The sequence below is a fragment of the Peromyscus eremicus genome, chromosome X (assembly GCF_949786415.1).
Source record: "Peromyscus eremicus chromosome X, PerEre_H2_v1, whole genome shotgun sequence".
NCBI classification, from domain to species: Eukaryota; Metazoa; Chordata; class Mammalia; order Rodentia; family Cricetidae; genus Peromyscus; species Peromyscus eremicus.
This window is the reverse complement of record NC_081439.1, coordinates 7,854,759-7,880,472: the sequence shown is the minus strand read 5'-3', so window position 1 is coordinate 7,880,472 and position 25,714 is coordinate 7,854,759. Positions and strand designations below refer to the sequence as shown.

General features: G+C 36.1%; 1 protein-coding gene across 5 annotated transcripts in view; it reads left to right on the top strand.

The window, feature by feature from the left end:
- The window catches only part of Usp9x (ubiquitin specific peptidase 9 X-linked), a 146,100-nt gene that overhangs the window by 51,710 nt on the left and 68,676 nt on the right, over window positions 1–25,714 (top strand). For 4 of the 5 annotated variants that reach the window (XM_059250623.1, XM_059250624.1, XM_059250622.1 and 1 more), the window contains 12 exons: window positions 2,341–2,486; window positions 5,539–5,618; window positions 8,742–8,854; window positions 10,592–10,810; window positions 15,729–15,844; window positions 16,375–16,626; window positions 16,703–16,841; window positions 19,149–19,301; window positions 20,296–20,400; window positions 22,564–22,770; window positions 23,524–23,660; window positions 25,520–25,668. In XM_059250623.1, coding sequence (XP_059106606.1) covers window positions 2,341–2,486; window positions 5,539–5,618; window positions 8,742–8,854; window positions 10,592–10,810; window positions 15,729–15,844; window positions 16,375–16,626; window positions 16,703–16,841; window positions 19,149–19,301; window positions 20,296–20,400; window positions 22,564–22,770; window positions 23,524–23,660; window positions 25,520–25,668 — 1,816 coding nt within the window. The remainder of the gene's footprint in view (window positions 1–2,340; window positions 2,487–5,538; window positions 5,619–8,741; window positions 8,855–10,591; window positions 10,811–15,728; window positions 15,845–16,374; window positions 16,627–16,702; window positions 16,842–19,148; window positions 19,302–20,295; window positions 20,401–22,563; window positions 22,771–23,523; window positions 23,661–25,519; window positions 25,669–25,714) is intronic. The other variant, XM_059250626.1, reaches the window with a different exon arrangement.

Genomic DNA, 25,714 nt, shown 5'->3' with positions numbered 1-25,714 from the left:
ATGGTAATGTACATGGTCACAAAATTTGACAAAATAAAGTCTTTCCTGTCCCATAAATTTGAAGGCCAATATTTAAGTTTCTTTAAATATGGTCAAAGGGCTGTTGGATACCAGTGTTTACTATGTTTAAACCAGGAGGTAGTAGTTTATCTTTCTCTCTCTTTTTTTTCTGCTTTATTACCTGTACTGTGCGTGGATTCTAACCTCTTTTTGCAATTTTCATGGCTTTGCAGGGCTTTTCAGTGTAAAGAAATCCTGTTTGTTAACATTACATTTGTTTTGTTTTGAGACAGGGTCTCTCACTCTGTAGCTCTGGCTGTCTGGGAACTCCCTTTGTAAACCAGGCTGGCCTTAAACTCAGAGATCCTCCTATCTTTGCCTCCCAAGTCCTGGGATTAAAAGCATATGTTAGGGGCTGGAGAGGTGAGATGGCGCAGAGGTTAAGAGCACTGACTGCTCTTCCAGAGGTCCTGAGTTCAATTCCCAGCAACCACATGGCGGCTCACAACCATTTATAATGAGATCTGGTTCTCTCTTCTGGCGTGCAGGCATACATGTAGGCAGAACCCTGTATACATAATAAATAAACAAATCTGTGTTTTAAAAAGACACGTTACTTTTATTTTAAAATATACTTGATTTTTAGAGGTCTTAGGTTTGTGATAGTAATATTACATGTCTGTTAGGTATTAATATATACACATTGTGTTCATCTATTGAAGATAACTTGCATTTTTAAAACAAAAGAACAAAAGCAAATTGCATTCTTACCTATAGAACCACTCTGTTTACCTATAAAATTTCTCATTGTTTCTTATTGCTGTGTTTTGTTTTGGTTTTGGTTTTGGTTTTTTGAAACAGGGTTTCTCTGTAGCCCTGGTTATTCTAGAACTCGCTTTGTAGACCAGGCTGGCTTTGAACCTACAGAGATCCATCTGCCTTTACCTCCCAAGTGCTGGGATTAAAGGTGTGTGCCACCACTACCTAGGCTATTTCATATTATTTAATGTTAGGATTTTAATTATTTCACAAGCTCTGATACTGTTGGACCACAAAGAAGCAACCAAAGATTTAGTCAGCCCCTGATTTAGGGCTTAGTTTTTGTTTGTTTTTTCTTTCTGTTATTTTTAATTATATATGTGTATATGCATCTATGTGTGGGTATGTACACATAAGTACAGATACCTACAGAAGTGGTGTGAGATCTCCCTGGTATGGGTGCTGGGAATTGAACTCTAGTCCACTGAAAAACCAGTGGGTGCTCTTAACTGCTGAGTCATCCCTCCAGCCCAGGGCTGAATTTCTCATAAGCTTTACATGTACTGACATAAAGAGAAATTAAAAGATAACCTGAGGGAATCACTTCTGTACAATGTGTGTTCTGGGTGTTTAATTTGAGTCATCAGGCTCAGTGGCAAGAGCGTTAATAAGCCATCTTGCTGACCCATAAAGGGAATTTCTTAATCAAATTTTTAACTTTAAAATCTGTATATATAGAATAAATTTTAAGACTCCTAGTATGTCATAAAAACCAGTGACAAGTGGGATGAACGTTTCTCAGATGTATCTGAGAAGGTTCTAGAATGTAATTTGACTATGTATGCCAATTGTTTTAAAAGAAATTGTCTATACTGTTGTAGTTAATATTTCTAGTGTCCTGTCCTAAAGAAAAATGTGTTTTCTATAAGATTTATACATGACAAAGACTGATTGTATTAATTTTAATTTATGTAATGCTGAAAATTTTGACTACTTAGATATTGAATGAAAAAGGGACAGATACAATCCCAATTTTATTGAAAATTTATGCATACATGGACAGTTTTTCTTTAGTTCATAAAAAGATCACAAGGAGGTAATTAAAATGTCATTGCTGGTGTTTTATTTGTTGGTGTGGTATTATAGATGTTTAAAATTGGTTTTGTCTCTATTTTCTGTGAGCATGTAAATACAGGACAAAGTGTTTTGTTGGTTGTTTAAAACAAAACAGGTTTCTAAAGTTATAGACTTCAAATTAGCTATTTGTATGGGGCTTCTAGCATTTGAATTCTCTGCCTGGTGACTTAGCTGTGTTCTCTCTCCTTAGTGTAAAAGTTCATCATTAGGTTGCTACTTCATCTTGTAATCCAGCACAAACTTTGAAAGACTATATTAAATCATAAGCTTTCAATGATGTCTTTGTAAAATTTTATGCTACTAACATTTTAAAAACTAATGCTAATCTCTTAGTGTTTGGACTACTGTGTGTGTGTATGTGTATATGTGTGTGTGTGTGTGTGTGTGTGTGTGTGTGTGTGTGTTATAGAAACTTATATCTGGAATGTTTAATTTTTAATCAAGACTTCATCGCCTGATTCTTCCAATGAGAATTCCCCGGCAACTCCTCCTGATGAGCAAGGTCAAGGTGATGCCCCTCCACAGATTGAAGATGAGGAACCTGCATTTCCACATACTGACTTGGCAAAGTTAGATGATATGATCAACAGGTCAGTTGTTTTCGTTTCTAGTGTGTATAATGCATAAGAAAACCAAGTTCTTCAGCATTATATGTGACAGGTAACACAAAGACGGGGAAGAGGAATCTACTGCCTAATCTTCCCATCATAGTCACTATCAAGTACTTTATAACACATGGGTCTTGTTGGATATAATGAAAAAGAGCGAGAACATTAGTGAAGTTAACTCTATGGCCCTAGTTGTTCATTTCCAAAGTAGAACTGTTTGTGTAGTGGAGTTGATGAAGCTTCTTTTCAGTGGGCATGTTGGTTCTTGTCTAACTTTAATAACTTTAGGGTAGCCCTGAAGCAAACCAGGTCATAAGGAGTTTCTCAGAGCATGCCCTTCATGCTGACTCAAGAGATATTAAGATATTCTTCAGGGTAAGGAAAGGATGTAAAGAAACAGAAGAGCATATTAAAAACAAATGTTTTGTTACCCTTCCTGCTTCAGCTATCCTGCTTCAGCCAAGAGAGCTCTCCGAAAAAAGGGGCCTACTTCCTGTGTGTATGTCTTTAAATAGTCTAGCTGTTCTGCCTTCTCATTGGTTGTAAACCTAAACACGTGACTGCCTTGTCACTGCCTGTATGTACCGCCCTCCAAGTCCTTAAAGGCGTGCGCCACCACTGCCATGCACTTGCTATGGCTCTAATAGCTCTGACCTCTTAGCTTTCTTCTCTGAATCGGCTCTGTGTTTCTTATTTAATAAGACGGTTGGTTACATCTACAAGAAAAACCCCTATCTGAACGTAGTCCTCACTGGGTAGTGTGAGCTCAACAAGGGCCCCTCAGAAAGAGTAGTGGACACTGGAGCAATGGCTCAGCCATGAAGAGCACTTGCTGCTTTTCCAGAGGACTTTGATTCTATTGCTGGCACCCACATGGCAGCTCATAGCTGTCGTCTATTACTCCAGACCCAGGGAGTCCAGGCTCTTCTGGCCTCTAAAGGCACTAATCATACAGGCAGACAGAGCACTCCTACACACAGATTAATTGATTAAAAATGGGAGCATTTTTAAAAGAATAATGAAAATATAGGCATTTTGCCTTTTCGTTGTATTTTTTCTTAATAAAAGTCAAAACTGTTATATATATGAATGGAGAAATAAAAATCCTTTGCATTAAAAAGAAAACTGGGGGCTGGAGAGATGGCTCAGAGGTTAAGAGCACCGACTGTTCTTCCAGAGGTCCTGAATTCAATTCCCAGCAACCACATGGTGGCTTACAACCATCTGTAAGAAGATCTGGTGCCTTCTGGCCTGCAGTCATACATGCTGTATATATAATAAATAAATAAATCTTTAAAAAATAAAAATAAAAAAAATAAAAAGAAAACTGAGCTGAGTGTAGTGGCTCACATAATTAATCTCAGCACTTGGGAGGCAGAGGCAGGCAGACCTCTGTGAGTTCAAGGTCAGCCTGCTCTACATAGTAAGTTCTAGGACAGCCAGAGACCCACACACATAGTGAGACCCTATCTGGAAAAAACACACAAACAAAAATCTGAATTTCTTAGTAATTAGTATGCATTGTTAAGCCCAGAACTATGTTGTGTAACATATAGTAAGTAGATAAAATTTATCTAGCCCCTTCCCCTCATATCTCAACCAAAAATTTCTCTTAACATAAATCAGGAGTACATTTTTCTATATTTGTGTTTACTATTATGTGTGTATTGAGTTTTTCTATAAATATAAAAATCTTACTATAATTTTATAACTTGTGTTACTTGTTTGAAATATTCTCTCAATTGACTCATTTTAAAGGGAACATTTAAGAGAAATATACATGCTTCTAGTAGCAGCTTGTAATAATTGCATGCAATGAATTATTGTCAAATCAATGTTAAGGATATTTATAAAATCCTTGATTGTTCTTAACAGCAGAGATGACATAACAGAAAGCTGCATTGTTACATTTCAGTTGTGTCTGGTGGTTGGTAAAATATGCAGGTTAGATACTAGGTTGCATGAAAACAATTCTTTATGGAAGAAAAATGCAAAGGATATTTTTAAATAAATGATGATAGTTATTTGTTTCTAATAGGTTATTAATGAAGTGCTTTTATTTAATAAAGGGGCAAGAGTGGTTGGGAATTTTACCAGCTCTTAGGAGAGAGTTCAGTGGTTGGCTAGAAGGTTGACTCTTCTGGGGAACAATGGGTGAATTAAATGGTGATGATTGAGAAGGCCTATGAAAAGGATAGATGGCCAGATGTTTGGGTCAGCACTGAAACTAGAGAGAACGCTGCATCTTTGTTTAAGGGAGAGTCACCTGTGGATTCTGCAGATCCTTTAGAAAAAGTTGATAGATTATAAGGCATAAATCAGTCTTGGCCTCCTGAAGTTTTTGTTCTTTGTGAAGAATTTCAAGGCATGCCTTTTCTAATCTGAATTCTGAAAGCCTTTGCCTGTGAAGATTTAATAATAGGCCTCTGTGATGCCTAATTTGATATTTTATAGTAGTTTCTTTTATATTTTTTTAGAAGTCTGCTTGAAGAGACAACAAATGATGCTTAATTGTAAAAAATGATTCGCCGGGCGGTGGTGGCACACACCTTGAAACCCAGCACTCTAGAGGCAGAGGCAGGTGAATCTCTGAGTTCAAGGCCAGCCTGGTGTACAGAGTGAGTTCCAGGACAGGCTCTAAACACTACACAGAGAAACCCTGTCTTGAAAAACCAAAAAAAAAAAAAAGAAACAGACAACAACAAAAAAATAATTCAACCAGCCCCACTGTTTTAATATTTAATGTTACTTTAGTTAATACTTAAGGTTTTTTTTTTTCTTCTGAGACAGGGTTTCTCTGTGTAGCTTTGGAGCCTATCCTGAAATTTGCTTTGTAGACCAAGGCTGGCCTGGAACTCACAGAGATCCACCTGCCTCTGCCTCCTGAGTGCTGGGATTAAAGGCGTGTGCCACCACCGCCGGGCCTACTTAATGTTTTCATAGTGAAAATAACTAATTGTAATTAGTAACTGACTATAGTACCTCTTTTATTTAGTGCATAACCAGTAAGCCTCTTTATTTTGTAAATTCCTAGGCCTCGATGGGTCGTTCCAGTTTTGCCGAAAGGGGAATTAGAAGTGCTGCTAGAAGCTGCTATTGATCTTAGTAAGAAAGGTATGTTTCAGTGTCATGCTTTTCTAAATGCATGCTACTAGATATATTTTCACTTTATTCCTGAAAACTTTATTTTTCTGTTAAAACACAAGTGTATAGTAAGTTTACAGATAGAGCTCACATCTTTTTAAAAAGGACAACCCTCAAGAGTGCTAGATAGAAAGTGTGTATGTATTCATATTTCTAAAGAGCAAATCCATTGTTTAGATCTGTTATCACTCAAAAGATTCATTACTATTATGGGAATTCCATAATATACAGAAAAGTTTTGGTAATTAAGTACTCTGTAGGCGATGAATAGTACAAATATCATTTGAGTTTAACTAGCTGCAGAAGTGGGAAGGGGGTGGTGAGCATCCTAAGGGATTTCTGGTATTAAGTAATGTGCAGACCTACAAATTACTAAAGGATGCATGACTCTTAACCTATGATTCTTTGAACAAAGAATTTTTTATTTCTATTTTTGTTGATTCTTTTCGTTCCACCATGTGATTCCCAGAGACTGAAAGGTTTTCAGCCTCGCTAGGAACTGTTTTTACAGGCTGAACCTGTAAAAAAGTAGCTTTTAAAACAATAGAATAAATTATTATTATTATTATTATTATTATTATTATTATTATTATTATTATTATTATTTTAAAGATTTATTTACTTATTATGTATACAGTGTTTTGCTTGCATGTATGCCTGCAGGCCAGAAGAGGGCACTAGATCTTATTACAAGTGGTTGTGAGCCACCATGTGGGTGCTGGGAATTGAACTCAGGACCTCTGGAAGAGCAGTTGGTGCTCTTAACCTCTGAGCCATCTCTCCAGCCCAAATTATTATTTTTTTAAGGAAAAGACTTGTAAAGTGGTTTTAACGTTAAAAAGAAATACTTAAGAACGCAATAAAAAGAATCTAGTGCTCAGTTGTCTGGAAGTAAAAGGTTAATGTTGGGATTGAACAATATTAAATTACTCTGGTCTATTTCTGATATGGCTGAATTCTCTTAGTAGTGGTGCTGTTTGCTTTTTAAGGCACTGGAATTTGAGGGAGTGGAGTTTCTCGAGTAACCCTGGCTGTGTCCTGGAACTCACTCTGTAGACTAGGCTGGCCTCAAACTCAGAGATCCATCTGCCTCTGCCTCCCATGTGCTGGGATTAAAGATGTGTGCTGCCACCACCTGGCTAAGGCACTGGAAATTAAAAGGAGCAACATTTGTTTTCTAAGATAGTCTTTTGTATTATCTTTTTATTACTGTGACAGATAACAAATAAACAGCTTACAAACCAAAGCTTTATTGGCTCACAGTTCTTGAGATTTCATAGGGTTAGAGTTAGGGTCAGGGGAAAATGTGTGGGTAGAGCAAAGCTGCTCGCCTTTTGGTGTCCAGGAAAATGAGAGAAAGATAAGGGATCTCACAAGAGGGCAAACCCCTACTTTTCAGATTTCTCAAAAGATTCTACCTTTTACAAGGGTTTGCCAAGTCTCCCCATATCACCACAGAGTGGTGACCAAACCTTTGGAAGACATGTACCCAAACATAACTGTTGTGGGTGTGTCATAACTAACAAAAAGCGATTGTATTAGTTATTGTCAAATTAACATTTTTATAGTACTTTGCTTGGGTTCATGTCACTCCCTGGCAAGGGGAAATTTTATCTTACATCAGTTATTCCTCCTTTGTTTAAAGAATGTTTGTTATGCCTTACCAATCTTGAAAAGCTATGAAAAATTTAATCAGATTATGATTGCTTTTCACAATTTAAGTGAATTTTGCTAGTTATAGTCTAAACATTAACTATGTAGTAAAAACATGGTATTTCAATTAGTGCCATTGACATTCAGTCAGATTTGTGTTCCTCTCCCATACTGATTTTGAGCACCATAGTTTATTTTACATGATGCTCCATTTTTAAAATTTCAATGTCACTCATATTGTACAATGATTGAGATGTTAAAGTCATTCTTTGTATTGGTGACACGTGGCTCTGTTGTCTTTTTTAAATCAGATGAGATGAAGTAACGATAAAAAAGTGTAGGGCTGAAAAGATGGCGTGGTGATCTGAATTCAACCCCTGGAACTCACTTAAAAGTGGCAGGATCAAACTGACTCCACAGAAGTTGTCCTCTGACCTCTATGTGCACTCCCTGGAACCCCCTCAATCATGCATGTGTGCACGCACATGTAAATAATGCATTTTTGAAAAAGACAAAAGGAAAAAATAGATTCTTGACTTGGAAGAAGAAAGAGATGATAGTGAAATAAACATGAAACAATTCATCTTACTTGGCCACTTGGAGAATAGTAAAGATAGGAGTGGGTGCATAGTTTACAAACTAATATTTTAAAAATAATTGTGAATGTAAATTTTAAGGCTTATTTTCAGAACAAAATGCTATGAAATATTTAGAGTCTTCACATGGTCCTGACCATCGTTTTGGGCTTAAGATATAGATAGTGTATTAATTTATAGCATTATCGGTTAATTTTTTTATTTCCTTTATTTTTTATTCTATTGATGATTAAACCTAAGATCATTGTACATGTTAGAGTAGCTACCCTTGCAGTGAGCTATAGCTCCAGCCCTGAATTATTGTTAATATTACCACATCGAGTGTACTTTTGCATAATTAGAATTTGATTTGGGAGGCCTGAAGAGATAGCTGAGCAGTTAGTTATGAATGTTTGCTGCTCTTGAAGACAAGGGACCCAGGTTTAGTTCCTAGCACCCACGACTGGTGGCCCATAACCACGTGTAACAGCTCCTGGGAGTCAGACACCCTCTTCTGGCTTCTTATAGTACCTGAATGAAACGTCGTATACACTCAGCCCCCCCCATATATATATATACACACACACACACACATACATATATATATATATATATATACATATATATGTATATATATATACACAAAGTTTTCTTTAAATAAATTTTAAAAAATTACTTTATTTCTGAATCAAGTTTCCTTGCTGATGTGTAGACACTTTGAAATAACAATAGTGTTATGATAATGCTGTGAACTTTTTTCCAGAAGTACTCTGCAACTGCTAGCCTGTCATCCAGGTTTCCAATTACGTCTTTCATCACACAGTTGAGCATTGTGAAATAATGTTTTTTTCCTCCCCTTTTTTAGGCCTTGATGTTAAAAGCGAAGCATGTCAGCGATTTTTTCGAGATGGGCTAACAATCTCATTCACAAAAATCCTTACAGATGAAGCAGTGAGTGGCTGGAAGTTTGAGATTCATGTGAGTTTTCCATTTGACTTTTAAAAAGCAGATTGTATAGTGATCCTTTGGATGGGGAAGACAAGTGTGTGTGTATTTGTGTATGATATATTTGGCCTACTGTAGTATAAAAGTGTAACTTTTAAAGTAATTGTACAGTGAATTATTTCTGTTACAGGCAGCATGGGCATTTAAAACTACCATGAGATTTAGAGTTAAAACTACTGGGTTTAATCTTTCTCCCTGGTTCTCCAGTGCCTTTTGACCTTAGACAGATCACCCCCTTTTATTGAAAATCTGATACAGTCAATTGTGAGATGTATTGCTATTTTAGAAATTGTTAAGGAAGGCAAAACTTGCCCAAGGTGGAGAAAATGTAATGCATGTCTGGGGGACTTGAAAGATCAGTGTTGTAGAGGTAATGAGAAATGAACTCACTGCAGAAAAGGACAGCAAAGAAACATGTATATTTCAGAGCCATGAGTTACTGTTTAAACAGTTGTTTAGTCTGGATTCAAGTTAAAATTGTCATCGCGATGACCTTGACCTTGATCTTGATAGCCTCCCTATGCTAATTCCCTGCCAGGTTCCACCCTCCTGAATGCTTAAGGGAAGTTCTTTGTCTGTGTATCCTGCATATTGGGCTTTAACAGCTTAGATGCAAGATTGTAAAACATGGGTAGTGAACTTCTGCCCTCCGGGGTTCTCCCATTGTGCTGTAAACCTGTATTTAAGACTTCCTCCCTCCTTCAATAAACCGCATTCGGCATAAAAAAAAAAAAAAGCCAAGTTACAAGGCAGTAACCAGACTTCATGGGAGAATTCATGACAGCCCGCCAGACCTCCTCCAAGAATATAAGAAGCATTCAACATTATGTAAAACCCTGTAAAAATGCAGGATTTTTTTCTTTTGTTTTTTTTTTCTGTTGTAGAATATTATTTTAAGGTGTGTTACTTTTGTTTATGTTGCATTTGTTTAACTCTGTGAAGCTGTGATACTGTGTCTGTCTAAAACACCTGATGGTCTAATAAAGAACTGAATGGCCAATAAAAAAAAAAAGAAAAGAAAAGAAATTGTCATCCTTTTTAAGTAGACTATTTAAAGTGATCTTAGGGCCCTAATATCTCCAAACTATGAACAGACACAATGCAAATATTTTAGTACTTATTATTTGTAGGATGCAATCAGATTTCACTTAGAGAGTGAAAGAAGTTGTATCTGGACTAATAAGATGCTGTAAGTGCTACAAACCTGTTATTTGTTTCACTATGGAAATAGTCATAAAGCAGATGATATTTTTGTGGTCTGAACATTTTTTTCAGTGAAGATGATGGGCTAAAAGTCCCAACATAACGTAATTTCTCAGATTTAGAAATGCAGAGCTTGTGAGTGTATAGTCTCCCATCTGGGGTAACTGATATATTATTTCAGTTTTAGAATTGTTGCTTCTAGTGTAAGAATTCCAAAGAGAGAAAAGAAATGGGAACTTGTATGTTGCCTGAAGAGATAGGGCAGAATTTGGCAACTCATAGTACCCATTTCATTTTTAAGCAGGTAGCTTTTTGAAAGTACACACCATATAAAGTGTAAAGCAAATTAATTTGGTCATAGTACTAATGAATTAAATATAATTCAAGTAATCAGTATAAAAATGAGGAGCTCATTTAATATTAAGATAAGGGTAATTAGGATGACAACTTGTGTTTGAAATTGCGATGTTTTCACATTCTGAATCACCTTTCTCCCATGTATAACAGAGATGTATTATTAACAATACCCATCGCCTGGTGGAGCTATGTGTGGCTAAGTTGGCCCAAGACTGGTTTCCACTCCTAGAACTTCTTGCCATGGCCTTAAATCCTCATTGCAAATTCCATATCTACAATGGTACACGTCCATGTGAATCGGTGTCCTCAAGTGTTCAGGTGCCTGAAGACGAACTCTTTGCTCGTTCTCCAGACCCTCGATCACCAAAAGTATGTTGGTTTGTTACTTTCAAAATTAAATATTAATAGTGTTTTATTCTGTCTACCACAGAACTTTAATCTCAATCTCCTTTAACACAGAAAAAGGCTAATTACACTCTGAGAGGGATTTTACATTATGGTTTGAATTCTTTCTTTTATACCAAAGCTATGTTTTATTGTATTCTACTAGTGTTTAGTTTTTCTGTGTAGTAATAGTTGGGATCTGACAACCAAATGTACTTTGAAACTTTTAAGTGAAACGATATATAGCACTAACAGCCCTTTTGCATAGTCACAGTATTTTAGTTCAGGGCTTATGGCTTTTCTTCCCCTCTCTATATAGTTAATCCCTATTATCTTTTACTCAACCTGGAAATAGTAATAATTTGGTTAATATAAAACATCTGTTTGCTCTATAATAATAATATAGGAGATTATGACTGATTAGAAACCTCAGATCAATAGGCCAAGATTTTTTTTGTACTTCAAAATAGGTATATGTTATACATGCTTAAGTAATACATCACAAAAGTACAATAATGTAAATTACAAAGTAGAAGTAGAATAGTAAAACTTTGAAATTTTACTAAAATACATGGTTGAAAACAAAAATTTCCTGTAGCAGTGTAAACAGACTGTACTTTAGTTTTTTACTATATACTTTTAAATTTCTACTTTTATAGTTTTTATTTCCTTTAGCAAGTGCTATCGATAATAGTTTCTAAATTTAGACTTTAGGGAGACTTTTTTTAAAGATTTGTTTTTATTTCACGTGCATGAGTAATTTGCCTGTATGTATGTTTGTACACCATGTGCAGACCTGTGCCCTTTAGAGGCCAGAAGAGGGCACTGGATCCCCTAGAAATGGAGTTAAGAGTCACCATGAGGGTGCTGGGAATCGAACCTAATTTGTCATAAAGCAATCAGTGCTTAAAGCTGAGCCATCTATCTAGTCCCTAGGGAAATATTTCAGAGATCTGGGGATTTTCTTTTCCTAACCAGCCAAAAAGAAAAAAGAAAGTCATGTGTACAATGTTTGGTTTATTTGGTTAGAGCTTGAAATCACCAGTAATGTGTTGAACTTAGAACTATTATTTTTTCCAGTTCATATTGTTGCCACTAGATGGCTTACTTTAGCTTGAGTAGGATCCAGTTACCATCAAAGTAAAGATAATTTTCAAACTCAAAACTTCCATCTAGCTAGACATGGTGATGCACACCTTCAGTCCCAGTGACAGAGGTAGACTGGTCTCAAGGTTCGAGGCTAGTCTGGTCTACAAAGCGAATTCCAAGACTATGCAGAGAAACCGCGGGCGTGCATGTGTTCTGTCTGTATTTTCCTTTTTTAGTTTTCTCAGTGGGTCAATAATCTACTGCTTAAGAAACTCAAAGGAAAAATAAAACTTTATTCAACATAACTAATACCAAATTTTAGAGTGACATTTATGAAGATACATTTATGTATTTGAAATCTGATTCTTACATAAAAACTGTCAAAGATAGGTGTTCAAAGCCTTTGAGTTTTGTGTGTGTGTGTGTGTGTGTGTGTATGTATGTATGTGTGTGTGTTTGTATTCGTATGTATTGTAGCCTAGATTATGGTTACCCATATTCTAGGGAGTTGGCTACTAGCTGCTGAAATCAGAGGAATTTTGTGACTTCTCATTGTTAAATCTTTATAAACTTTAAAAAAAAAATTGATTATCAGCCAGGAGGTAGTAGTTCATGCCTTTAATCTCAGCCCTTGGGAAGCAGAGGCAGGAGGATTTCTGAGAGTTTGAGACCAGCCTGGTCTACAGAGTGAGTTCTAGGACAGCCAAGACTACACAGAGAGATCCTGTCCTGAAAAACAAAAAAACTTATCAAAGATGTGTTAGTCAGAATTTTCAACTCTGTCCCTAGTTGGATGCAGACATTATGATATAAAACCTAAAGGAAGCGTAATTTTTTTTAAATGTGACTCTCCAAAGGTTGAGTATCCTTTATATATGATGCTTGTAATTAGAAGGGTTTTCAATTTTATTTCCAGATTTTGGAATATTTGCATAGATCCTCCCTCAGTAACGGAGTCCCTCTAGTTCAAACATTTGAAATGTGTCATTACTCAGACATTTTCTGTTGTTGTTTTCTCCAACACAGGGTCCGGTCCCTCTGTGTAGCACTGGCTGTCCTGGAACTCTCAGAGATCCCCCTACCTCTACCTCCAAAGTGCTGGGATTAAAGGTGTGTGCCACCACCACCTAGCTAAAGAAAGCTTTTAGAGTCTGGATTTTTAGATTAGTAGTACTTCACTTGTGGAAAAAATTCAGATCATCAAAAATAGCTGATGGGAGTGGATTTTCTAAATTGTAAGTTATCTTATGACACTCACTTAGATGTGTCTTGTATTGTTTGTTGACTTTTGAAAAGTTGGAAGTCACTGAGCTTCCGAGTCTGTTTTTGAGCCTTCCTACTTAATCATCACCTAAAAGTTGTGGCCAGGTCTTTATTTCCTCCACTGTTGAACTCATGTGGCCTCCCTCAGCTTTTAGCCAATGATAGGTAAAATTAAAGCTATTGGCAACTCTCTGAGACTATAACTCTCTATGGTGCTATCTTAACTGTATCATACTTCTCTCCCTCCCTAGGATTTTAAAGATAATTAAATGAAATTAATTGAATGTTTAAAATAAGAAAAACCTGATTAGTTAAAGGGGAAAGGGTCTCAGGTAAAATTCATGTATGTTATTCTTTTTGTTGTTTTTTGAGACAGGATTTCTCTATTATGTAGCTCTGGGCTTAATATGTAGACCAGACTCATAGAGATCTGCCTGCCTCTCCTTCCTGAGTGCTGGGATTAAAGGTATATGCCACTATGCCCGGCATATATGCTATTCTTTTTAAAAGAAATGTATCCAACAATAAAAGTAAAACTACATTTAAAAGAGCATAAACAACCTGGCAGTGGTGGTATATGCCTTTAGTCCCAGCACTTGGGAGGTAGTGGCAGGTGGATCTCTTGAGTTCAAGGCCAGTCTGGTCTAAAGCACAAATTCCAGGACAGCCAGAACTGTTACACAGACAAAACCTTCGCAAGTACCCCCCAACGACCATCCCCAAAAAGAACATGCACATTCTAGGCTATGGAATCATTTAAATTTTTTTTCTACGTAGAACTGGTTGGATGTTGCCAGTTCCAGGGTGTCTGGTGTCTCCTCCTGACCTCCACTCACAGGTAGTGCACATACATGCAGACAAAACACTCATAAATAAAATCTGAAAAAAGAGAGAGAGAGAGAGAGACTAGAACTAAGTATATCAGCTCAGTAGTCTCATTCTAGTTACTAAAGAAATAAAAAATACATAACAAACATATTCATTCCTTTTTACAAGTAATCCCAAAAGAGATCTGGTGAGCCAAATAGTTAGGGGGGGTTGGGGCTAGAGAGATGGCCCAGTGGTTAAAGAGCAACTTGTTGCTTTTGTAGAGGATCTGGATTTAGTTCACAGCAGCCACATGGTGGCTCACAATCCTCCTCAATTTTGGCTCCAATGGATCCCATGTTCTCTTCTGGCCTCTGGGCACCAGACGTGCCCAGAGTGAAATATATACTGCCAAATACTCATACACATAAAATAAATACTGAGATTTAATGACCTAGAATTGGTCTTCTAAGCAAATTAAAAGGTAGGAAAATATTAAACTTACTGAAATATGATAGTCGAGGTCCTAGAGAACTTTTAAAATTTAGATAGCTACAATTAGCTTCTTGTATTTCTCTTGGTTTCTTGAGACAGGGTTGCCCTGGCTGTCCTGGAACTCACTCTAGACCAGGCTGGCCTTGATCTCAGAGATCCGCCTGCCTGTGCCTCCTGAGTGCTGGGATTAAAGGCATGTGCCACCATCACCCAGCCAACAATAAAATCTTTATTCAGCATTCCCCTTTTTAAAAATAGCTGTAGGCATTATTTTTGCCTAGAGTATAATAGAGAAATAGTCTTTCCTTCCCCCTTACTGGCTTTTAAAATACGGCCTTCTAGAGTGTGGTAAGGTGTAAAAGGTTGTCTTAAGTATTTAGCTTTCAGATATATTTAATTCTTTTGTAACCTTTTAGTTCATTTTGAGTTTTTTAAATGGCAAAGTTGATTAATAAGATGGGAATTGAATGCATTTATATGAGTCAACAAAAGTATCCAGATGTTCTAGTTAGTAATAACACATATTATACCATGGTATAATTGTTTTTCTTTTTTTTAATTTTTTTCCCTTTCTGTTCCTCCTGCAATGTAAGCAGTGTATCAAACCTCCTCAGCCTTTGCTCATGATAGACAAGTGTTCAATTCCTGTGACATATGGGCTAGTTTTTAATTGAGAGTTCAATTTTAGGCTTCAAGATTATTCTATTTATATGGAAATTTTAACTGCTTATAACTACGGTAAGAAATTGACTGAGGGATGGGCAATGGTGGCACATGCCTTTAATCCCAGCTCTCAGGAGACAGAAGCAGGCAGATCTCTGAGTTCCAGGACAGCTAGGGCTGTTACACAAAGAAGCCCTGTCTTGGGGTGGGGGTATTTACTCAGAATTTTTTTTACACTAGATTATTAAATAGCTTTTCCTTGCTATTACTTGAGCCTTTTAACCTCATAAATTATTTTAATATAAGTGTTTTTAGGTACTTAGGAAAGCCACATTCTCGTACAGTGTGATTGCTGAGACAGAAACATGGTTTTAATTCTTCACTAGCAATACTGATAGGAGCAGTATGTTCCTACAATCTAATTTGTGCTGGCTACTTATGCTTCATCATAGACGGATTACTGTGAATGTTTTGAAGTCCTTTATGAATGGTTTGACATCAATTGGTTTTACTATATCAGTCAAAATAGTACTTTGATTTTTCTTAAAAGCCAAAAAAGTAAACTTTGATGTTAATTGCATTACAGGGTTGGCTAGTGGATCTCCTCAACAAATTTGGCACTTTAAATGGATTCCAGACATTGCACGATCGTTTTATTAATGGATCAGCATTGAACGTTCAGATAATTGCAGCCCTTATTAAGTAAGTTATATTTTAAAATGAAATGTTCAGTTTTCTGTTAGTTTCTGAGTTTATTTTGGCTCAATTAAGAAATGGAGGGGGTTGGGGATTTAGCTCAGTGGTAGAGCACTTGCCTAAAGCACAAGGCCCTGGGTTTGGTCCTCAGCTCCTGGGGGGGGAGGAGGGAGGAATGGAGTAGTGAGGATGTCTCAGTGGTTAGTTACCTGGATGTTCTTTCAGATGTCCTGAGTTCTGTTCCCAGCACCTACAGCAAGTGGCTCACAATTGTCTTTAACACCAGCTCCAAGGGATCTGATAGCTCTGGCCTCTGAGGGTACCTGCACTCACACGCACATATTCCAATCCAAATGCAAATGTGCGCACTCACGCATGCACACACACACAAAATCTAAAAACAAGTAGTAGTTGAAGTGGAGATTTTTCTTAGTTGTTATTTGGATGTTTTTAAAAAATACTGCATGTGCTGTGAGAATTTGCTAAATTGATTTTAAGAAATTGAGTATTTACAGGAGTTTCCTATCTTCTTTCAGACCATTTGGACAGTGCTATGAGTTTCTCACTCTTCACACAGTGAAAAAATACTTTCTTCCAATAATAGAAATGGTTCCACAGTTTTTAGAAAACTTAACTGATGAAGAACTGAAGAAAGAAGCAAAGAATGAAGCCAAAAATGATGCTCTTTCAATGATTATTAAATCTTTGAAGAATTTAGCTTCCCGGGTTCCTGGACAAGAAGAAACTGTAAAGAACTTAGAAATATTTAGGTTAAAAATGATACTTAGGTAAGTTCCTTAATCTTTGGAAGGAATCATGTACAGGAATTTCTACCATCCATGTAAAACTGAATTTCTTTTACAGATTATTGCAAATTTCTTCTTTCAATGGAAAGATGAATGCACTGAACGAAGTCAATAAGGTAATTTCTAGTGTGTCATACTATACCCATCGGCATGGAAATCCTGAGGAAGAAGAGTGGCTCACGGCAGAGAGGATGGCTGTGAGTCCTTTCACTTTTTTTTTTTAACTAAATAAATACTTCAACCTGGAATGGCTGTCACTTAAATTAGTAATGTTAGCATTCTACAGTAAAGTTGATAATTGAATGTTGTTCTTATTCAATTTACAAGATCGTTAATCTCAAACTTTCTAAAGTAACATAATTATTTGGTAGCTGATTATGTGTTTGATAAATTTATTGTTGAATGTCATCATTAGTTTTTTGTGAGTTTTGCTATAAACTGGGAAATTGATTAAAAGGGAATGCAGGAGATAATATTTGAACATGATTGAAGAAAGGGGCCTGTTCATGTGACCAATTCCCGTTAATGGCTTAAATCATAAAATACACAGATGGGTGTGGTGTTACACAACTGGAATCTCAACACTGGAGAGGCAGAGGCAGGAAGATTTGCTACAACCTTGAGGCTAGCCAGGGCTACATATTGAGACTGTCTTTAAAAAAAATATATATGTAGTCGAGTGGTGGTAGCGCAAGCTTTTAATTCCAGCATTCAGGAGGCAGAGGCAGGCGGATCTCTGAGTTTGAGGGCAGCCTGGGCTACAGAGTGAATTCCAGGACAGGCTCCAAAGCTACACAGAGAAACCTTGTCTTGGAAAACCTATGTATATATGTATATGTGTGTGTGTATGTATGTATATGTATGTATGTATATATAATAGAATAAGAGCTACATAAATTAGTTTTTCTTGGTTTTGAGAATTTGTTTTTAAAGTGCTTAAGTTTATATCGTTTTTGCATTAAATACTTAGAAAACTATTTCCCGTATATTTTACATATTGCAACTTTAATGAATAACTTACCATTTAAATGATAAAACTGATGTTATTTGAGTATATATGTGAGAGTCATGAGACATCTGTAGCAAACCAGTATCTTTACCTCTAAGGATCTTTTTTGTTAATGGGGAAATAATTAAAATGTGATTTTAAAAAAGTATGGAAAGGTTAGAGATATAATTCAGTGAGGCCTTAGGTTCAGTCAACAAGAAGAGAAATACGGATTTTTAGGATATTTCGACCTGTCCCTGGGTGAGGAGGGCAGGTGGTAGATGTCTAATTTTGTGTATGTCATGTGCCTGTTTGCATTAGGAATGTTGTTGGTCCTTAAGCTGTGTGACTCATCCTAGAACCTATAGAAAATGGTGTTAAATGTCTAAAACTTTTTGTAGTAGTTTGCCATTTGATATATATTTGTAATATTTTGGGAAAATCCCTTAACAAGTTTGGATTTTTAAAACTTGTCCGTTAGTAGCTAAAAACTTGTAGTTTTGGTACATTTTGGGCCCACCTTCCTTTATTCTCAGAAAGTTGAATACTGTAGACTCATAACTTTGTGGATTGTCTTGTTGTTTTTTTTTTAATCGTGAGTCCTACTTTATTGCTCTTGAAGTAAAACAAGAGGTTGAAGGTAAACAGCAGTCAAGCTACAGCCTAGACTAGCACAGTATTATGGGAATAGACAATGGAAGCATGCAGACTTGATTCAGATTCCAGTGCCAAACTGGAATCTGCAAACCTGTTTACTATGCTAACATAGGGATTGTTGGAAAGATGCAAGAGCTGGGTGGCTAAGCAACAGGTAGGGTCTGGTCCATGGCAATCAGTTAATAAATAATTCTTTAAAAGTATCTTTGGACCTAAGATTAAAACCATTCTGGGGCAGAATTAGAATTAGTGTAAAGAACCTAAAGATACCAAAGTTGGCCTTATGTTCATTCTACCTAACCTTAGTGTCTCATTGCATTTAAATGATATTTTTGTGAGTTAAATGCTAATCTTTTGTTTGTTGTTGTTGTCCCGAGATAGGGTTTCCGTGTACAGTTTTGGTGCCTGTCTTGGATCTCTCTCTGTAGACCAGGGTGGCTTCAAACTCACAGAGATCCTCCTGGCTCTGCCTCCTGAGTGCTGGGATTAAAGGCGTGTGCCACCACTGCCCAACTTAGAATCTTTTTAATGATTTGAGTATTTATAATTCATGAAGATGCTCTGATAAATTACTGTGTTAGATGTGGTAGCTCACAGCTTTAATCCCAGCAATTGGGATGGAAGTGGAGGCAGGAGGATAATAAATTTAAGAGTAACCTGTGCTACACGTCAAGATTTCATTTCAGGGGTAAAAACTGTAGATTTTTAAAAGTAATTTTCTGTGCTGACAATCCCTGCATGTACACTATTTTGTAAATATGCTTTAGGATTCCTATATATTGTTTATATTATATGAATGGTACTTTGAAAAGTCTGTGTTTTAGTTTGTTTTGAAACCTGTTTTTTAAATTACATTTAGGAATGGATACAACAGAACAATATTTTATCCATAGTTTTACGAGATAGTCTTCATCAACCACAGTATGTAGAGAAACTAGAAAAGATTCTTCGTTTTGTCATCAAAGAAAAAGCTCTGACCTTGCAAGATCTTGATAATATCTGGGCAGCACAGGTAATGATTTTGAAACATTTAAATACTTCTTGTAGAAATTCTTATAGTAACTTCCCGATATTGTCAGTAATACTTAAATATGCAACAACAGTTCATATTTAGTAAAAGGTAAAGAGGCAAACAGTAAAATAATAGGGAAGCTGAGTGTGCTTTTGTATATCTGCAATCTCAGCACATGGGAAGTAGAAAATTGTGAGTTGGAAACTAGCTTAGGCTACAAAGGAAGGTTCTGACCCAGAAATGGGGTAGGGAAACATACAGCCCAGTGGATTATACTTGCCTTAGTACCACAAAATAAAGTATATCTGTTGGAGAAATATATATCATTGACTTCTTAGTAGACTTAGAAACCTTCAGTATAGTTATTGCTCAATTATTTATTCCCAATGACTTAAAACTTTTCAGAAGGATTAGCAAACTTTTTGGAACAATTTTTAAGAGCCAGAATCTACATAAACATCTTTGAGTTCTAATTTACAAAGCTTTAGATTTTTTAGTTTATAGAAGTAAAGAAAATAGCCTTGCTATTTTAAATTTTTAAGTATTTAAAATTCCAGTTTGGGAAAAATAATGTGTCTTGTTTATGGCATTAAAATCTTAGTTTATTCAATAAACTAAAATTAAAAAGTTAAGCTGGGTGGTGGTGGCACACACCTTTAATCCCAGCACTCAAGAGGCCTGAGGCAGGTGGATGGATCTCTATGAGTTCAAAGCTAGCCTTGTCTACAGAGCAAGTTTCCGGACAGCTAGGAGATCCTATCTGAAAAACAACCAAGTTGATAGGAATTTTTAAAGTACATATTAATTATGTATATGCAGAAATGGAATTGTCAGATTTTAGGTCTAACGAATTAATAATGTTAAGAATTTTATGTAATAATTGAATGGAGATTGTGATAACTTCCTCCTGATGGTCATCAGCAATCAGTGTATATGTTTCTGTTATTCACAGTCTAGCATGCTATGATCTTCTTTGTTTTTAATTTTTCAATAGGCAGGGAAACATGAAGCCATTGTGAAGAATGTACATGATCTACTGGCCAAATTAGCATGGGATTTTTCTCCTGAACAACTTGATCATCTTTTTGATTGCTTTAAGGTAATTACCAACGCAGCAAGGTTATTACCATTTTAATTTTAGATAGAATTGATTCATTAGAACTACAAGTTTTTCTTAGTCAACAAACAATTAAAATCTCATAAGACAGTCTCTGATACGAAGGACTTTATCTGGTGTGAAGGATTTTGCCAATGTTTTCACCCACGAGAACTTGATTTTCATTTTCATAATAGTGCTAATATCCCTTATAAGGACTCATTCCTGTTCAAAACTCTTGTTATCATTTTGGATTTTTTTTCCTATTCTGTGTTTTGGAAATAGGATGAAGTACACTGTAGTAAAGTAGGAAGGATGATTATCAGAAACATAAGAGATGTCAGGAAAAGGAGTAGAAACTACCATGGTGTTCTAGGGATATATACTGAGGTAAAGTATAACTTAATAGAAATGTAGTTTAGAAGGTAACGCCAAGATCATTACAGTTATATTCGAATTGGTCTCATCGTGTACCTTCAAGTTATACAGTGTTAACAGTCTCTTTTATCAGTTGCTGAGACTCGGTGAATGCTTAATTGGTCAGTGAACTTGTTGATTAAGAATATAAGACATTATGACAGTGTTCACAAAGGGAGGGCCTATTAACAATTGGCATTAGATCACCAAGTATTGCTATTAAAAATAATAATTCTGGCCTGGCAGTGGTGGCGCACGCCTTTAATCCCAGCACTCGGGAGGCAGAGGCAGGCGGATCTCTATGAGTTCGAGGCCAGTCTGGTCTACAGAGCGAGATCCAGGGAAGGCGCAAAGCTACACAGAGAAACCCTGTCTTGAAAAACCAAAAAAAAAAAAAAAAATTATTCTGACTGGGTATATCACTTACGGTAACACTTTGGAAGGTTAAGTGGTATTTCCGATGACGTACAACATTCTGGGAATGTTAGCATAGCTCAGCACTAGAATGCTTGCCTATCATTACAAGGCTGTCATTTAACTCTGAACACCTCAAGGTTCTTGCATATGTGCATCAGAGTATATGTTCAAAAACATCTGAACTGAAGTGGTTTATAATAGCTACAAATGGCTATGTAGAGATGATATATAACGGGTGTCCATGTAATGGAATACTCCATGGCAGTGGAAATAAGCAAACTGGAATGACTTAATAACATGGATGAATCTCGTTGGCAGAATACTGAAAAAGGACTAAAACCACATAATATTCTCTGTACCTTGATTAAATTAGCATAAACTTCAAGAAGTAGTGCCAGATGGCTCCTTAGGTTCTGTTTACCATGTATGATTTTTAAGGTAGGTAGTGGTTATGTTGATGTCTACACTGGGTACTCTTAATGAAACATCGTTTACATCGTGAATGTATATTCCACAGTGGGGGGAAAACTTACCCTCAATCCCAAGCATATTATGTCAGTCACTAGGTAGCCTAAAAGGCCTTTTTGGTTTTTCAAGACAGGGTTTCTCTGTGTAGCCCTGGCTGTCCTGTCCTGGAACTCACTCTCTGTAGATGAGACTCACCTGGAACACAGAGATCCACCTTCCCCTCTTGAGTGCTGGGATTAAAGGTGTGCACTACCACCACTTGGCTCTAGAAGTCCATATTTTCAGTGAACTTCTCAGTTGTAAATCTGTGTCTTGAGAATTTTACTGCTTTGAAGGGAACAAAGTATAAAATGAACATTTTTGTGTTTTTAAATATTATCTTACACATTTTACACATACAAAGATAAAACTTGCTGTGTACATTTTCCCCATCTTTTGAAGTATGTTAAAAACAGCTGAGGAAATATGTAATCAGTTACTGTGAATGCCCTAAATTCATCCTTAATGATGAGATACTCCTGAAATGGTGGTAATACATAACCATTGACATACTTGTATAAAAGAAATAGAACAATTGTTATTACACCCACTGGGACCTCTTCCTCCCAGGATAATCTTCAGATAATTCCTTAAGATTAGTTCCTTAATGATTGATTCATTCCCCTTTGAATTAATTAATGCTTATCAAGAACTTGCTAAATAACAAGCACTTCGTTTTGTTTTTAGTTGGGGGTTGCACTGTGTGTCTTTGGCTGGCTTGGAACTCGATGTGTAGACCATGCTCCTACTCTACCCACACAGACTGTAAAAAAGATGAGGAGAAAACCAGTTACCAATTTTCTTGTCATTTAAATGTCTTTCTAGGCCAGTTGGACAAATGCAAGTAAAAAACAACGTGAAAAGCTCCTTGAGCTAATTCGTCGTCTTGCAGAAGATGATAAAGATGGTGTGATGGCACATAAAGTGTTGAACCTTCTGTGGAATCTAGCCCACAGTGATGATGTGCCTGTAGATATCATGGACCTGGCTCTCAGTGCTCATATCAAAATACTAGATTATAGTTGTTCCCAGGTAAGGGGATGCTGTTTGGTTTGGTTTTTTGACTTTCCTGCTCCTTCAGTGTTAGGATTGCTTAAATACAGGATAATTTTAGGTTATTCTGGCATTATCTTTTAAATGATTTCAAGAATTGATGGTTCATTGATGGTTAAGTCTGCCTTTCTTAACATCTCTACAATAACTTTTTATGAGCCATCTGAGTCTCTTTGGGAGAAAGTACAAGCAATGGGTCATTTAGGGATAGTGTTGTCAGATGTACAGTAAAGGAATATTAGTTTCAAATAGATCATAGACTATTAAAGCTGAGTTAGGTAGGGACTTTGGGGATAAAATGTTTTATTTGCTCATAAAAGATTAAGAATAATTAGAATTTCCTAAATAGTAGATGATTTCATCAGGGTGTTACATGATTCTGTGATGAGGTAAAATCTCTTTAATTTAAAACATTAAAACTCAAACCTGGCAAATTTTAAATCAAACTATAGTGACTGTATGTAGTTAATTTGATGTTTTACTTTTTAGACTTTGGTAGTAAATGTGAAGCTAAGACACGCTTAGAGCACTTTTAAAAAAATTAAAGTTTTTACTTAGAATTACAGAAAGTAAAATATTTATCATGCTAATCTTATAAGAAAAACTGACTTTCTAATTCCATGGATAATTGAAATTTAGCTTAATTTAACTTTAATATACATTTATTTTTAAATACTCTGACTTAGAATTCTCCTAAGTATTGATCTATATAAAACCTTAAAATTGTTTAAGGACCGGGACACACAAAAGATCCAATGGATAGATCGCTTTATAGAAGAACTTCGCACAAATGACAAATGGGTCATTCCTGCACTGAAACAAATTAGAGAAATTTGTAGTTTGTTTGGTGAAGCACCTCAAAATTTGAGGTAAGACTTTTAAAACTAAACAATATGGATATTTTTATTTATATGTTTATTAATTTCAGTTGGTAAAATAAAATTTTAAAGAAAATTAACGAGGGCTAGAGAGATGGCTCAGCAGTTAAGAGCACTGAATGCTGTTCCAGAGGCTCTGAGTTCAATTCCCAGCAACCACATGGTGGCTCACAACCATCTACAGTGGGATCTGATGCACTTTTCTGGCATAAAAGTGTACATGCAAATAGAGCATTATTATACATAAAAATAAATAAATCTTAAAAAAGAAAAATTAATGGAATGACAGAAAACTGAGAGAAGGGCTCGTTTGGAACAAAAGAATATCATTCCTAGTTCCTTTGAGGAAATGATCAGTATCAGAATCAAGGTGATACTGCTGTTTTAGGCTGTCACATGATAGTTTTCAAAAGTAATTTTTTTAGTAGTAAATTTTTAAAGTTAATTTAGAAGATTGAATTACATAGAAATTTAAATGATAGAGATGGCATGATAGAGCACTGAACTTTTTAATATCAATCCTTAAGTATACTATTTTAGGCCAGGCATGGTGGTGCCTAACCACTCAGGAAACAGAGGTAGATGGTTTTTTGTGGGTCAAGGCCAGGCTGGTTTACACAGTGAATTCCAGGCCAGCCACGATGAAACAGTGAAACCTTATTTCAAACAAAACTAGGGACTGGAGAGATGGTACAGTGGTTAAGAGTACTGGATACTCTTTCAAGAACTCAAGTTCAGCTCATGACCATCTGTAACTCCAGTTTTAGGGGATTCCGTGCCTACTTCTTGCCTCAGTAGGCACTGCACAGACACAAATATAAGCAAACACTCATACACATGTAATGAAAATAAATATTTATCTTAGGTTCCAAAATCTGCTTACTAAAATGAATTGTCCTCTTATTTTCTGGGAATGTAGGTAGTGTGGTTGGCATAGAAATAAAGAGCTATGTGTAGTGGAACTGATACTCATAATGCAAACAATACAGTTATTTAATCTTGGGAACACACTCTAAATAATCACGTTTTCTCATGTGTAATAGATTGGGGGGGGGAGTAATGTTTGAGTGTGTTTGGCCCAATATACATATGCCACTTGACCTTTCTCAAATCTGTTGCTTTCCAGGTAGACATAGTACTTTCCTAGAAATTAGTGACCTTGTGTATAATAGAATATAGTGGTAGCTATGAAAAGTTGACTAGTTTCAGAGAATGCCAAAACAAATTGGAAAGGAACTATCTTTCCGGTGACAAGAACAACTTAGCTACAAACCAAATGTGCCCAGTGTATAACTTAAATAGCTAATAATTTTAATTTTTTTTTTACATTTTTATTTTGGGGGCTGGGGGTAGGGAGTCATGCTACATTGTGTGTGTGGCAGTTGGAGGACAACCTGTAGGGGTTAGTTCTCAGCTTCCACAATGAGAATAATGAGAATCAGACTCAGGTTTTCAAGCTGGTGTTAAGTGCCTTTTCCTGCTAAACCATCTCTTCTAGCCTCTAATAAAAATTTATAAAAACATGAACTAGCAGTTACAATGCTAGTTATACAAAGTTTAGATTTTTTTATTTTTCAAATAACCCTGTGTCCTAACTACTGCCATATTATGAGAGTAGGCATAGTCATCGGAGTAGACTCCTTATGAAGTAAATAGAAACTGATACTTGATTTTCAAGTAATCTAATACTTATTTTTGGCACGTTAATTTTTTTAAATTGCTTAATACTGTCATTAAAGGAAATAAATGAGCAAACCTGGGTTTTGAGTTTTTTTAATTAGTAGCTAAGAATTTAGTTGTAATAAACTCTTGATTGCAGCAGAGTTTAATTGCCTAATTATATTGTTAAGCTCTTCTCGTTTCAGTCAAACTCAGCGAAGTCCCCATGTATTTTATCGTCATGACTTAATCAATCAACTTCAGCACAATCATGCCCTAGTTACTTTGGTAGCAGAAAACCTTGCAACTTACATGGAAAGCATGAGACCGTATGCCAGAGGTATGTATTGTAAGATAACTGAATGATGGGAAGTAACAGTGATAGC